Source organism: Hyperolius riggenbachi, chromosome 2 (genome assembly GCF_040937935.1).
Source record: "Hyperolius riggenbachi isolate aHypRig1 chromosome 2, aHypRig1.pri, whole genome shotgun sequence".
Classification (NCBI taxonomy): domain Eukaryota; kingdom Metazoa; phylum Chordata; class Amphibia; order Anura; family Hyperoliidae; genus Hyperolius; species Hyperolius riggenbachi.
The window spans coordinates 181870505-181887058 of record NC_090647.1 but is presented as its reverse complement, the minus strand read 5'-3'; the positions used below and the strand labels follow the sequence as shown (position 1 = coordinate 181887058).

At 44.7% G+C, this 16554-nt stretch overlaps 1 protein-coding gene across 1 annotated transcript; it reads left to right on the top strand.

The window, feature by feature from the left end:
• The first annotated feature begins 7119 nt into the window (after positions 1-7119).
• Positions 7120-10338, top strand: LOC137544902 (52 kDa repressor of the inhibitor of the protein kinase-like). The gene is made up of 2 exons (XM_068265999.1): positions 7120-7913; positions 8616-10338. Exons 1-2 carry the CDS (start codon positions 7120-7122, stop codon positions 10336-10338), a joined length of 2517 nt encoding a protein of 838 aa, XP_068122100.1.
• The last annotated feature ends 6216 nt before the right edge of the window (positions 10339-16554 follow it).

Sequence of the window (16554 nt, the reverse complement as noted above, 5' to 3'; positions counted from 1 at the left end):
TACTGATGCCAAGAACCCCAAAGTTAACACAGTTGGTTATTGGTTGACTTTGTTTCAGGGTTAGCAAGTGGGCAGAGCCACCAACCAATCAAATTTCACTCATTGCATTTCAGTTGAGAAAGGAAAACTGCGGCCATTTTTACACTTTGAACTCCTGGCTTCCCAAACTTTAGCCGCATCTACACGCGTAGATGCGGCCGCGATGTTCCTTATCAATCGAGCCGCTGATGCGGCTCGATTGATAAGATCCGACAGGACGGATCTTGCTTCCGCCGATTCCCTGCTCGCTCCCCGCGAGCGGACAATGGCAGGGAATCGAGCGGAAGATAAGCGGCGCCGGCGGGGAATCGAATGCGGCGAGCGGGGACGCGGCGGGCATGCGCGGGGACGCGGAAGAGGCGATCCGGCGGCTAATCGAGCCGTCGGATCACCACAACATCTCAACATCTCCACGTGTAGACGGGGCTTTAAAAGTGTTGGTCACTGGGTGACTGGGGCTAATAGATTGGGGGAAAAAAGGTGGGCCAATAAAACAACAGCCAGTCAGATTTTAGTCATTGATTTCAATGAAAAAACATATACTGCTGCCGTTATCACATTTAAAATGCCAGGCTTTCCAAACTTTGCACAATTACTCACTGGATAACCTGAGATGCTGTGCAGGTAGGAAGGCTTTCAATGTCCTTTACTAGCAACTGTAATGACACATTATACATCAAATTATAGGTTAATATTAGATCCACCATAACAATTGTGCTATATATTAATGGGAATCTATAGATGTATAGTGTTTCTATAAGGTATGCATCATTTATTTATTATAATCACCACAGTAAAAATACACTACATAGATAAAAGTGTATTACAAATGGATGTTTGTTTTCTTGGTGCAGGACCTGCATCTCCACCTGATAATGACTTGTAAGAAAACTAGCCAGTAGGAATGATCAATAAGATGGAAATCATTAATAAAATAGTTGATACAGGACTATGCAAATTCTGTACGCAAATGTATGCGGCTTTAAGATGGACCATCAAAATAAATCTTGGTGGGATTTACAATTTACTGTATATGGAGGCTGCCATATTTTATTTCCTTTTAAACAATACCAGTTGCCTGGCAGCCCTGCTGATCTATTTGGCTGCAGTAGTATCTGAATAACACCAGAAACATGCATACAGCTAATCTTTGGCAGAAACACCTGATCTGCATATGCTTACTTAGGGTTTTTGGCTAAATGTATTAGAGGCAGAGGATCAGCAGGACTGCCAGGCAGGCTCGTACTGAGCCGTCGAAGTGCCGATGGTCCCATCGGTGGGCCCCGGCTGCCCCGCCTCCTGGGGGCCCAAATGCTGAAAAGGAGGGGGGCTAAGCGCAGGAAGGGGAGAAATTGTGCACAGAGTGGCAGGGAAGGGGGGGGAAGCCTCCCCCCCTGCCTCACCTAGAGCCCCCCCTTCCGCGCTCCCCCTCCCTCCAAAATTGCAGCTGGCAGCGAGCAGGGAATAGCTTATCGACCGAGAGTCAGATCGATAGCTCTGCGTGCCGCTGGCTGGTCTGGGCTTCTGCACTGACTGTCCAATCACGCTCTCGCAGTACTTCCTGTGAGAGCATGATTGGACAGTGCAGTGCAGGAGGCCAGACCAGCAGCGGCACACAGAGCTATCGATTTGACTCTCGGATGGTGATTTCTGCGCTCGCTGCTGGCTGCTATTTTGGACAGGGGGGAGGGCGGAAGGGGGGGGCCCTAGGTGAGGGAGGGGGGAGGCTTCCCCCCCTCCCCGCCGCTCTGTGCCCACTGCACCCCATTCCAGCATGGGGGGCTGAGACCTGCGACTACCTACCTACCTGGGGGGGCCCTAGGTGAGGGGGGCGGTAGGCTTCCCCGCCGATCTGTGCCCGCTGCCCCCTCTTGGGGGGAACTTGCATTCTGTGGGGGTATCTGCCGCCAACCTGATTGCATTTTGTGGGGGTATCTGCCGCCAACCTGGTTGCATTTTGTCGGAAAATCTGCTGCCATTTGAGCACTTGATGAATTATCATGAGGCATGTAACTACTTGAATATTTTATCTAAACTGTATCTGGTCGGACCTAATCTCTGTGAATAACATGAATAACACCGCTACTTATTTTGTGTTTTGTTTTTTTTGTTTTTTTTAAAGTCTGCCCATGACTCATCATGACCACGCCGTTGTTCCGGTGCGTGGTGACACCCATTTATTTTTGCTGCACGCCGCATGTGGACATATTCCTATTGGAGACTGTACTCAGAAGTGCTCACAATCTATTCCCTACCATAAAGTCATGCAAAATTTGTAGAGTACATGTGTATGTGAGCCCAAAATGGGGGAGGAGGAGGGGGGGGGGGGAGGAGGAGGAAGGGGGGGGGCCCAGGCTGAAACTTCCTTGGTGGGCCCTTAGTGTCCCAGTCCGACCCTGCTGCCAGGCAAACTGGTATTGCTTAAAAGGAAATATATACAGGTCCTTCTCAAAAAATTAGCATATTGTGATAAAGTTCATTATTTTCTGTAATGTACTGATAAACATTAGACTTTCGTACATTTTAGATTCATTACACACAACTGAAGTAGTTCAAGCCTTTTATTGTTTTAATATTGATGATTTTGGCATACAGCTCAGAAGCGCACGGAAGGGGTTGTTCCGGGTGTACAGAACCCCCCTGCACCAAGACCCCGGAAGTCAGAGTTTCGGCAAATTATGTCTCCTCTACCTGAGCAGCGGCAGCCACAGATGCGCAGCTGCCGCCTGCTCATATTTGTGTGCGGCCGGGCGAGGAGGACTGTCTCTGACTAGAGCGGGGGGGCCAGGGCCCAGAGCAGATTACCTTATCGGCGGCGGCGGCGGCCGGTGATGGCGTCCCACTGGTCTCCATGGCTACCTTCCGGATGACGTGACGTCACCACGCCATGCAGCGCCGGCGGCCGGCCCGCGCTCCTCCCCCTGGCCATGATTGGACACTCAAGTCCAGACCGTGGAGAGGCTGCCAGAAGAGAAGTGAAGCTCTCTGGAGTAGTGATGCGAGCGGTGACCAGACAGTGACTCCCTTCAGGCAAGTGCAGCGGGTGGAATGTTTGGAAGCCAGCCATTCTGGCTACATATTACTCTGGGACATATCCCCTGCTGCTGGCTTATACAGTCTGGGCACATAATCCCCCTGGCTACATATACTGCCCCCCCCTGGCTACATATACTCACTGGGGACATATACCCCCCTGGCTACATATACTGGGGACATATACCCCCTGGCTACATATACTGGGGACATATACCCCCTGGCTGCATATACCCCCTGGCTACATATACTGCCTGGGGGCATATACCCCCTAGCTACATATACTGGGGGCATATACCCCCTGGCTACATATACTCGGGGCATATACCCCCTGGCTACATATACTGGGGGCATATACCCCCTGGCTACATATACTGGGGACATATACCCCCTGGCTACATATACTGGGGGCATATACCCCCTGGCTTCATATACTGGGGACATATACCCCCTGGCTACATATACTGGGGGCATATACCCCCTGGCTACATATACTGGGGACATATACCCCCTGGCTACATATACTGGGGACATATACCCCCTGGCTACATATACTGGGGACATATACCCCCTGGCTACATATACTGGGGGCATATACCCCCTGGCTTCATATACTGGGGACATATACCCCCTGGCTACATATACTGGGGGCATATACCCCCTGGCTACATATACTGGGGACATATACCCCCTGGCTACATATACTGGGGACATATACCCCCTGGCTACATATACTGGGGGCATATACCCCCTGGCTACATATACTGGGGGCATATACCCCCTGGCTACATATACTGGGGGCATATACCCCCTGGCTACATATACTGGGCACATAATCCCCCTGGCTACATATACTGCCCCCCCTGGCTACATATACTGGGGACATATACCCCCCTGGCTACATATACTGGGGACATATACCCCCTGGCTGCATATACCCCCTGGCTACATATACTGGGGGCATATACCCCCTGGCTACATATACTGGGGGCATATACCCCCTGGCTACATATACTGGGGGCATATACCCCCTGGCTACATATACTGGGGGCATATACCCCCTGGCTACATATACTGGGGACATATACCCCCTGACTACATATACTGGGACATATACCCCCTGACTACATATACTGGGACATATACCCCCTGGCTACAAATAATGGGGACATATACCCCCTGACTACATACACTGGGCACATATACTTCTGACTACATATACTGGGGACATATACCTCTGGCTACATATACTTGGCACATATACCTCTGGCTACATATACTGGGCACATATATCCCTGGCTACATATTCTGGGGACATATACCTCTGGCTACACGTACTGGGCACATATATCCCTGGCTACATATACTGGGGACACTGGCTGTTTGTCATTATGTTCATTTACTGGTGAAAAGCTGTCTCTTATTATGTGCATTTACTGGTGCAAAGCTGTCTCTTATTATGTGCATTTACTGGTGAAAAGCTGTCCCTTATGTGCATTTACTGGTGAAAACCTGTCTCTTATTATGTGCATTTACTGGGGAAACGCTGTCTCTTATTATGTGCATTTACTGGGGAAACGCTGTCTCTTATGTGCATTTACTGGGGAAACGCTGTCTGTCATTATGTGCATTTACTTCATATTTTTTCTATGTAACTACATTAGCTGGTATAACTACATTACAGTTAGCCCCACCCACGGGCAGGGTATATGAGGGATATATTTATTTAAAAATATATATGGGCATCAATATTAAAAAAAATCTTCAAAAAACTTTATGGTAGGCGTGACTAGGATGTGTGTTGGGGGTGTGGTTAGGGGTGTTGCCTGTTTCCCGATTTCTAATTTTAAAATGTTGGAAGGTATGCCTTAATGCTGCCTCAATGTGTTTGTGGGAACCCTGCCTATTTATATGAAATGCTACTTTAATATGTTTGGAGGGGATCCCTGCCTCATGTCAAACTGTACATTTATTGTTGCTTTGCCACTTGCATATGTTTTGAAAAGGGCACAGTATTTACAGCAAGTGTCATGTAGGGGGCCCCTTGGGTTTTTTTGTTCCAGGGCCCCATTTCACCTAGAACCGGCCCTGGCCGTCTGCTCGTTATTTCCCCTCCACCCCGGTCCCACTGTGCCCTCTGGTCCTTCTCGCCAGTAGCATATCACAGACCTTCTGTGTTCAGCATTTCCATAGAAACAGGAGAGCGGCCAGCAGCTCACAGGAACCGTGGGTGCGCTTCAAATGCCGGAAGTGATGTTATTAGTCACATCCTGCATTTGAGGTGTACGTGCGATCACTGCGAGCCGCTGGCCGCTCTTCTGTTTTGTGCTGAACTTAGAAGGTCTGTGACAGGCTACTGGGGAGAGTCGGACAACGCAGTACCGGAGGGAGGATGAGAGTCTCACTTCAAACGGGGGTTTGTATTTACATTATGGGTGTCTGCAGCCGCCATGTAGTTATCTGTGTAGGGAATTGTCTGCAGCCTCCGTGTAATGATCTGTGTAGGGAATTGTGTCTGCAGCCTCTGTGTAGTGATCTGTGTAGGGAATTGTGTCTGCAGCCTCCGTGTAACGATCTGTGTAGGGAATTGTGTCTGCAGCCTCCATGTAGTGATCTGTGTAGGGAATTGTGTCTGCAGCCTCCATGTAGTGATCTGTGTAGGGAATTGTGTCTGCAGCCTCCGTGTAACGATCTGTGTAGGGAATTGTGTCTGCAGCCTCCGTGTAGTGATCTGTGTAGGGAATTGTGTCTGCAGCCTCCATGTAGTGATCTGTGTAGGGAATTGTGTCTGCAGCCTCCGTGTAACGATCTGTGTAGGGAATTGTGTCTGCAGCCTCCGTGTAACGATCTGTGTAGGGAATTGTGTCTGCAGCCTCCGTGTAACGATCTGTGTAGGGAATTGTCTGCAGCCTCCATGTAGTGATCTGTGTAGGGAATTGTGTCTGCAGCCTCCGTGTAGTGATCTGTGTAGGGAATTGTGTCTGCAGCCTCCATGTAGTGATCTGTGTAGGGAATTGTGTCTGCAGCCTCCGTGTAGTGATCTGTGTAGGGAATTGTGTCTGCAGCCTCCATGTAGTGATCTGTGTAGGGAATTGTGTCTGCAGCCTCCGTGTAACGATCTGTGTAGGGAATTGTGTCTGCAGCCTCCGTGTAGTGATCTGTGTAGGGAATTGTGTCTGCAGCCTCCATGTAGTGATCTGTGTAGGGAATTGTGTCTGCAGCCTCCGTGTAGTGATCTGTGTAGGGAATTGTGTCTGCAGCCTCCATGTAGTGATCTGTGTAGGGAATTGTGTCTGCAGCCTCCGTGTAACGATCTGTGTAGGGAATTGTGTCTGCAGCCTCCGTGTAACGATCTGTGTCGATCTGTGTAGGGAATTGTGTCTGCAGCCTCCATGTAACGATCTGTGTAGGGAATTGTGTCTGCAGCCTCCGTGTAGTGATCAGAGATGTAGCGAACGGTTCCCGAACCGTTCGCCGGCGAACCACTCTGCTACTCTCGCAATGACCCTGAGTAGTACGCCTGCGCTGCCCGGTGGAGCGCGTCCTAGATCGCGCTCCTGTTGCCGGGCACTCTCTACGCATGAGCGTGATGTCACTCATGACGTCACGCACATGCGCAGAAAGTGCCCGGCAAAGGGAGCGCGATCTAGGACGCGCTCCGCCGGGCAGCGCAGGCATACTACTCCGGAAGTAGTAAGAGGCCCAGAAAGGTTCGCCAGGCGAACGGTTCGGGCCATCACTAGTAGTGATCTGTGTGCTACTAGCCTTTCCATTTTGTTTTTGATTTCTGTCTGTATCCCTACAGCCTGCTTTAGGTCTCTGTGGGCAGCTTTGTTCAAGCTTTAGCTTATCCCTCCAGACATTTAGATATTCTTATCTGGATGCTAAAAAAGATTTTCAACCAATTTACAAGATCTAATTCACCTAATTTACATGTAATCTGCCCAAAGTAGCCAACTTCATAAAGTTAACTGTTACTTATGTATGTTCCAGATAAGTAATTTATATCAATTTTTTTCTGTTTTACATTTATAGCTTAAAGTAAACATGTCAAAACGTCCATCATCCCAAAAAGGGGCCATCCTGAAATACTTTAAAACAGCAGCCAATAAAGATAATGCAACAGCAAAAGGGGTATACTTCAGTGAACAAAAAAGTGAGAAGCGGAACACATGTTTGCAGAACAGCATAGGCATAAAGAATGCAGGGAAAGAAGCGAGCTGCATAGAAAAGTTGTATGAACAAGTAGATCAAAGTTGCACAGTAACAGACGAGGTTCAGCCGAAGCAAAGTTGCACAGTTACAGAGGAGGTGCAGGCGGAGCAAAGTTGCACAGTTACAGAGGAGGTGCAGGCGGAGCAAAGTTGCACAGTTACAGAGGAGGTGCAGGCGGAGCAAAGTTGCACAGTTACAGAGGAGGTGCAGGCGGAACAAAGTTGCACAGTTACAGAGGAGGTGCAGGCGGAGCAAAGTTGCACAGTTACAGAGGAGGTGCAGGCGGAGCAAAGTTGCACAGTTACAGAGGAGGTGCAGGCGGAGCAAAGTTGCACAGTTACAGAGGAGGTGCAGGCGGAGCAAAGTTGCACAGTTACAGAGGAGGTGCAGGCAGAGCAAAGTTGCACACTAACGGAGGAGGTTCCAGCAGAGCAAAATTTCACAGTAACAGAGCAGACACAGAAAGAACAGAGCTGCATCGAAAGAGGGCATGTAGAGAAGGAGTCTACTCCAAGACTAGATATAAGCCATGTATTGACCAATATTTTGACAGACTCGGAGAAGTTTGATTTTTTGCACAACTTCTATAAACCACCCGTAGACTTTAAATTCCCTAAGAAATTAATGTATGGAAAACAAAGAAAATTTCATTATGGGTACCTTTCTAACTACAAATGGCTAGCCTATTCTAAGCGTCTAGATGCTGGTCTCTGTGTTTATTGTTCAATTTTTAGCCCAAAGATTTCGTCAGCAGCAGAAAATTTTGTTTCAGTCCCCTATGCTAACTGGAATAGAATGACCACAGCATTAGATAAACATCAAATTAGTGTTACACACTGTAATGCTGTTGCCATCGCCACCGACTTTGAGAGTGTCTACCAGGGAAAGCAAAAGGCTGTGGATCATTATCTCTGCCAAGAGAGAGCTGCACTGTTTGAGGAGAATAGGGCAAAACTTAAAGGGACTCCGAGCACAAAAAAAAAAAGAAAGTTGTACTCACCATGGGCTTTCTCCAGCCCAGTGCGCGAACAAAGCGCGCATGCGCAGTACTTTCACGCCGGCCGCCATGATGACGCGAGGCGGCCGGCGTGTGACGTAATCCGCGTCATATGCGGAAGAAGAAGCCCGACACTCGGGAGAGTGTCGCCCGGGCTGCGGCCTGCCAGCCATTCCGGAGCGGGTAGAAGGAGAGGAGCCAGGACGCCGGCGTGGGACCTCCCGACCAGCACTGGGCTGGAGAAAGCCCATGGTGAGTACAACTTTCTTTTTTTTTTTTGTGCTCGGAGTCCCTTTAAGACCATCATCAGCACTGTAATCTTATGTGGTAGACAGAATATCGCACTGAGAGGACACAGAGACAGCAACAAATGTGAATCTATAAACAAAGGTAACTTCAAAGCCATTTTAGAATACAGAAGTGAAGGTGATTCTGCTCTTAAAGCACATTTAAAAAAGGCAGCAAAAAATGCAACATATACCAGCGCAATTATCCAGAATGAAATAATTGAAATATGTGGTAAAATTTTGACTAGAGGTATTGTATCTGATGTCCAAGATTTCTTTAGTGTCATTGCTGATGAAACTGCTGACTTCAGCAATAAAGAACAATTAGTCTTGGTAATTCGTTTTGTGAGTAAGCAGAACTGCATTAAAGAGGAGTTTCTACAGTTCATCGATTGCAGTGATGGTGTTACTGGGCAGCATATTGCTAATCAGATTCTTAGTGGTATTGAAAAATCTGGACTGAATGTAGATAAACTTAGAGGCCAGGGCTATGATGGTGCTGGTTCAATGGCTGGAAAAGTTAAAGGTGCTGCAGCCATCATATCTGCAGCTCATCCTAAAGCTGTATATGGACACTGTTGCTCACATGTTTTAAACCTTGCAATCATGTCAGCTTCAAGCCTGCCTATAGTTAGGAACATGTTTGGGTTAATAGATAGGGTACACACATTTTTTGACTCCCATCCAAAGCGGCAGACTGCTTTAGAAGCTGCCATCATGACAGAATGTCCTGTAGCACAAAGAACAAAATTAAAGTCACTTTGCCGAACCCGCTGGATAGAGAGGCATCATGCATTAGAGACTTTCCTGGACTTATATCCAGCAATAGTCAACTGTTTTCAAGACATCTATGATCCACCACCTGAGAGTCTTGTGTCATGGAGCAGAGACACTGTTGTTGATGCTAAAGCTATCTTTCTTGCCTTGACCACATTTGATCACATCATCGCTTTAACTGTGGTACAGTACTGTATGTCTTACATAAAGGGACTTACTATATCTCTACAAGCCAAAGCCAATGACATTGTAAAAATGTGTTCAAGCCTTGATGGAGTAATTTCTACTATATCAGCAATTAGAGAAGACATTGACAATGTACATTCAGAACTGTTTAAACAAGCTGTAGCTCTAGCATCCAGATTTGGTGTTACACCATCTATCCCTCGCCGCTGTCCTAAACAAACTCTGAGGAGTAACATTCCTGCTGAAACTACTGAAATTTATTTCAGGCGTATCCTCTCTGTTCCATACCTTGATTACTTAATTACTGAATTGAAATCACGGTTTGCTAACCATCAGAAGACATCAATGATGGCACTAACCATTGTTCCTTCAGTGATTGCAACAGCTACTGACTTTCCTGGTGAGGGTCTCCTAAACTTCATTTCAAAATATGAAGATGATCTTCCCTCTCCAAGAACATTGCACGCTGAACTGCAGCTATGGAAAAATTATTGGAAGACACAGGAAAATCTTCCTGCTACACCATATGAGGCTCTTTTAAATGCTAATGATTTAGCCTATCCAAATATTACAACACTTCTACGGATTTTATGTGTTCTCCCAGTTACCACATGTGAAGCTGAGCGGTGTTTTAGTTCCCTGAAACTCTTGAAAACTCATCTGCGCAGTACTATGGGTCAAAACAGGATGAATGGCTTGGCTCAGCTTTACATTCATAGCAGTCCCCCAGCAGTTGAAGAAGTCTTAAAAGAATTTATGGCATTGCATAAAAGAAGAATGGAACTTGGAACAATAGACTTATAAAGGGAGGGACCTGGCCTAATTGAAATGTCAAGCCATGCTCCTTATACCCATCTTGCTTTTCAGCCTGTCTTAAAATGGCGGATGGCGGCACTCATAGCTCTCTTTGTGCTCCGGAGGATGTCATGGCCGGCTGGATCCAGGATGGGGGCACCGCATCACAAGACTTGTAGTTGAGTATGAGAGCTCCTGTGAGTTGGGACCTGGACACATGGGGGTTTCAAGCTCTCCGCATTAGACTCTTTCCTGCTTTCCAATTCGTCCTTCAATGGTGGACAGTGGAGCCTGTGAGTCTCTTTGCATTTTGGAGGAAGCCTTGGCGGGTTGGATCCAGGAAGGGGTACCGGTTTGGTCTCACATCTTTGTTTCTGCATGGGTCATCGATCCCGACCCTCTCCTCCTTCTTTGCTCATTACCTGAATGTTGGACAATGGGCATCCTGCCCCTGTCTCTATTGCTGTAAACATGCATTACTTGCTGGCCTAGATTGCCTACCCATTTCATGTTTGGAATTGTTGTTGCTTCCAGCCGATTTATGTTAATTTTTTTTTTTTCGTTCTGTTTTTTTTTTTTTTTTACACTCAACGATATGTTGTTACTTGAAAAGCATGTTGATGGTTTAACAAATGTCTGTACTGTGGAACTTTTATCTCAAGTTTTCAAGACAATTATTAGACCATTGGTGCCGTCATATGGCATACACTGCTTTATGGGATGATAAGCTGTCTCATAGCCTACTTTCATAATTAATAATGAAGTGTTTGTGTCTATGCATTAGCCATATTTTCTCATATACAGTAACTTCTATATAGTTCTCCTTGCACTTCAATTATACATCAGAGTTGCTGTATCACTGTTTATTGTTTATAGTTCTGAGGTTTATATACAGTTTTGCTTATATACCTGTGAATTACTACTCTTGTAATAAAATTATGCATGTGGGGGTTGTTTTGCAGGGGTTTTGGTTAGTGCATGCAGTGCCTGTTGACCTCACCTGTCTTCTCTATGATTCAAACCTGGGGGCATTTTACACCGCAAACTCATTGAGTCATTGATTTTTACATGACTGCCACTGACGATAGGTGTTATGCACCTTAGTGGACAAGCTGTGCCTTTCTTATTACCTACATACATGAGAATCAGCAACAACTTACGATGGTTACTTATGGTTTACTATGTGACTTGTATTAATCCCCGCAGGCAATATACCTAAGTAATAATACTTTGGTAGTTATGTTATGGGATCAGACATTACCTCAAGTTTGAGGTGGGGATGTGGGGTTTACCCTTTTTAGGGAAGATACTGTTGACTTACTGTACTCTAGGTTTCTATCTTTTTCTTTCTTCTCACCCTTTCTTCCTTCTTTAGGCCCAGTCCTCTCTCATATACCTTCTGCATTGTTTAGGTGGGTGTTCTTTCTCCTATCAGCCTATACTTCTACAATGCTAAATATATCTGGTATGGCTATGGTTAAATTTATATCATGGAATGTGAGGGGGCTTAACTCTAAAATCAAACATTCACTGGTTGTTCATTTACTCAAGCATATAGCTCTCACATCATCCATTAGGTCATATAGGGTATTGAACAAGGGCACTGCTTCCTCCCAAGCTGAGTGAGATGCCACCAAGGCTTTAATTCAAGGCCAATATATGAATGCTATCAAAGATGCATGGGCCCAGTCTCAAATCACCCATCAAAATAAAGAACAAGAGGTCACCAATAGAGGTATGGGTTCTAACATGACCTTAGCCATGAAAACGACTTTCACCATGCATAGGCTTTGAGTTAATCCTAGACTTTTACATTTTTTCTTCTGTCCTGGATCCTACAGTGTGGACTCTATTTTATATTAAAACTATTAGCCACATTCAGTCTCAGGAGGGAACTTCTTCTTTTGGCAATCTTAAATGGCAATTTAACTTGCTTAATTCAGTATGCAACCCCTTGAGATTGAGGATATAGGATAGCTCCTCTTTACACAAGATCTGGAGTAACCCCTGTTGGAAGTATTGCCTTGTGGTAGCTCATTATACATTTTCAAGTTACATAACTGATATTGGATTTGGAGAATGATTGTTGAAGATCTGAGCTATATGGGAGAATAGGAATATGGACCCAGCTGGTCTGTACTTTATCCCAATCCTTGACTGATATGGATCCTAACCATGTGTACACTTGGGTTGGTGGAGGTGGGGTTGCCTATTACTTACCTGTAAGGTGTTGAGGGACTTGGGACTGGATAGTCTTTCTCTTTTTCTTTCTTTTCCTTATTTCTTGGTTACTGACATGTATCACAAGTGAAGATCTTACTAGTACTTACATGGATTAATGTCTATTTCATGAAAAGTTATAGTATACTGCTGCATGACCACTCTTGTTTTCTAATTGGCGAACAGTAACCTACTATTGCTGCTGCTGTTCGGACAGCTTTATTATTATTATTTATCAATATACTCTATGTTCTAAATTGATTCTTATTGTGATTTCACTGTACATTGTTACTGTTCCTTGCAAAAAATGAAACTTCAACTTAAAATAAGAATTATAAGTCTACAACACTATTTCTTGCTATATGGTGTTTATTTTTCATGATAAGGTTTCATAAAGGAGAACACCAGTGTTTAATTTGGTTTGTCATAGAATACTTTTACTCCTTTTTTCCCTTTTTTTAAGTTATTAGTTTCAAAATGTTGGTATTGCCTCTTCACTCCATATAGCTCTATAGTAGCTCTCTGCTCTCCTCAAACATCTTGCATCTCCCTTGGAGGTTTGATAATTTATAGTATTTTGATGTACACTGTAGGTGCTTGAAAATTAACTGACAAAACAGTAGAGTAGAATAAGTATTAGTGCTCAAGGCCACAAAGACAGTGAAATCTAACAATTGAAAGATTCCTTATGGAACACCAGCAAGAGAGAGAGAGAGAGATTACTCTCACACAGAGTTTTGTCTTTGAAATGGTGTAGTAAAAAAATTGTTGGAGTTCTCCTTTACATGTGAGCATTTTTTTTCATTCACATGTACTTCTTTTTATTAGAATATCTAATAGTTGTTTAGGTCATTCATGATGTGAATGACATCACTATAGCAATCTTGCAGTCAGAGGTAGAGTAGGCACACCATCAAAGTAAATCTGGGTGCTTGGCAATGTGATGTAAGCAATACCACTTGTTACCTCCAGGGAATGGGTTGTCAACACACCAATTTCAAAAGTTGCAGAACACTCTTTATTGTACCAGTTCCACAGTTAATCCAATAGTTGTAGAGCCTTACAGGGTCTCCCTTTCTCAAGGCGTGTGGCATATGCATTGGGAAAGAGAGACCCTGCGAGGCTGCCAAAATAATTGTCGGATTAACTGTGGAATTGGCACAATGAGGAGTGTGCTGCAACTTGCAACACTAGTAATCTTTATCTTAGAGATAGAAAACTAGTATATGTGTGTTTTGATTCACTATGAACTCCATATTGTTCTTAGCCGAGATAAACCTTTTAGGAACCCCCCCCTTGAAAATCCTAGATTTGCCCCTGCAGCTCATGAAAACCCAAAATTCCTATCTCAAAAAATGAGCATATTTCATCCGACCAATAAAAGAAAAGTGTTTTTAAAACAAAAAAGTCAACCTTCAAATAATTATGTTCAATTATGCACTCAATACTTGGTCGGGAATCCTTTTGCAGAAATGACTGCTTCAATGCGGCGTGGCATGGAGGCAATCAGCCTGTGGCACTGCTCAGGTGTTATGGAGGCCCCGGATGCTTCGATAGCGGCCTTAAAGGGAACCTCAACTGAACGGGGGGTAAAGAGTTTCACTTACCTGGGGCTATTACCAGCCCCCTGCAGCAGTCCTGTGCCCTCTGGGGAATGCGGCACCTGTAGCCCATTTCCTGCACACGCCTATACACGGTGGCTCTGGATGTTTCTACTCCAGACTCAGTCTACTGCTTCCGCAGGTCCCCCAAGGTCTGGAATCGGTCCTTCTCCACAATCTTCCTCAGGGTCCGGTCACCTCTTCTCGTTGTGCAGCGTTTTCTGCCACACTTTTTCCTTCCCACTGAGGTACCTTGATACAGCACTCTGGGAACAGCCTATTTGTTCAGAAATGTCTTTCTGTGTCTTACCCTCTTGCTTGAGGGTGTCAATGATAGCCTTCTGGACAGCAGTCAGGTCGGCAGTCTTACCCATGATTGTGATTTTGAGTAATGAACCATGCTGGGAGTTTTTAAAAGCCTCAGGAATCTTTTGCAGGTGTTTAGAGTTAATTAGTTGATTCAGATGATTAGGTTAATAGCTCGTTTAGAGAACCTTTTCATGATATGCTAATTTTTTGAGATAGGAATTTTGGGTTTTCATGAGCTGTATGCCAAAATCATCAATATTAAAACAATAAAAGGCTTGAACTACTTCAGTTGTGTGTAATTAATCTAAAATATATGAAAGTCTAATGTTTATCAGTACATTACAGAAAATAATGAACTTTATCACAATATGCTAACTTTTTGAGAAGGACCTGTATATGATGAGAAAGTCTTGCAATTGCATTTCCATTGTAACTATTGTCACAGGCCCCCTTGTGGCCGGACTGCTCAATGTCTTCCAATCTGTTTCAACCCACAGACCATCCAACCTTGTGGATGCATTCAATGTGCTGAAAGTGAAACTGATCAGTATACTACTACACAACCATGCATTCGAGATAGAAGGCGAGTATATATGCCCCTGTGCTGGAACTGAAGTCCTGCAGGGCGTAGATATACTGCTGCAAGCAGGATAAGTGGTTAAGTACAGATCTAAATACAAATTATGATGCCCCATAGCAAAATATTGATGAACCCCCCACTTAAAGTGAACCTCCAGACTAAAAGTCTACTCAGCAGCACTGAAAAGGCTTGGTGTTTCTTTAACAGTTTCACAGCATCAGAACTTTGTTTTTATTATCCAAGCCTCATTTTTGATTGCACAGAAGCTAAGCTCCACTCCATCAAATAAAACTGCCCTGGCATTTTTCCCCTGATACTGTGCAAAGTGTGATGGGATTTCTGATGATGATGTTCTAGTTGCCCAGCAACTGAGAACGGTGATCAGTAGAAACGACAGTTGGAACTGTGTTTCATGCTCACTGTCACGTCCTTTCAACCAAAAAGATGGCTGCCTTCATGAAATCACAAACATTTTCCTGTCCTTTTAAAACAGGGTGGTTAAGAGATTATATTACCTATCTATTTTAATTCACATAACTGATGTAATATAATGTCAGTATGTTTGACTAGGCTGAAGATCCTCTTTATGAAATAGCATCCTCCCTCTTCCTCAACGGGATATGAGCATGGCAGTGTACACACAACATAGAGTGGATGGGTGAAGACATTTAGAGATGTTGAATGGAATATCGTTCACAAAAATGAAATGAAGTGCAAGGAAACTCCAATCCCACTTGAAATTGACACCACAGGTTTCTCAAAGACAAACAAGCCTGTTCTATGGTGAGTGGAATGGACAACACACACAGATATGTGTTTCCAGCTTGAACATCTCTGTACTTTCCTTAGGTAACTTTGCCTTGTGTTTACTTGGTCAAGAGAGATGACCACATTCTGAGCTTGCTTCAAAAAGGCACCAAGCACACCCAATCAAATGGCATAAACCAGAACTTGATGAGATTAAAGCAAAACTCCAGTGTTAAAATCCACATTGCACCAATGTCACTGTACTGTGTCCTACTAACACGTTCACAGCATATCAAGCTTCATTGTGCTTCCCCTGGTCTTTAAAGGGATCCAAGCATTTTGTTTTTCTACAATTTACCCTGGTTTCTAATAGCTTCAGGAGCTGCCCCCCCCCCCCCTTTCTGTCTGCCATTATTATCCAGGGAAAGGAGTGAATGTAGTCTAATAAGACTTCTCTAAACTGTTTAAAGTACATTGTCCTCCCACCCCCTGCTGATTAAAGTTTTTGTTATCTCACTCCTTATCTGCCTGCTCTTTCTGTGGACCGCAGGCCACAGAAGAAGGGCAATAAAAGTCTCTAACAGACATTTAAATGTAAAAAGAGGTAGAATGGATTTTTAAGTAATGAGCCACATCGTTAGCATGCATTTTTAATGTGCTGTTGAGATGCCCTAGGAGCTAAAAATGCTGCTCTGTTCACTTTAAGAATATCGGAGTAGGGTAGCCCCACCCCTGCAACAATATATGCTCTGGGAATTACTTTTTCCA

Bases quoted from the DNA above. Each gene is read 5' to 3' on its own strand.
- LOC137544902 (XM_068265999.1), top strand. From the start codon at position 7,120: ATGTCAAAACGTCCATCATCCCAAAAAGGGGCCATCCTGAAATACTTT. The intron at 7,914-8,615 runs GTATGGAAAACA...CTTATGTGGTAG, and splicing joins AAATTCCCTAAGAAATTAAT to ACAGAATATCGCACTGAGAG.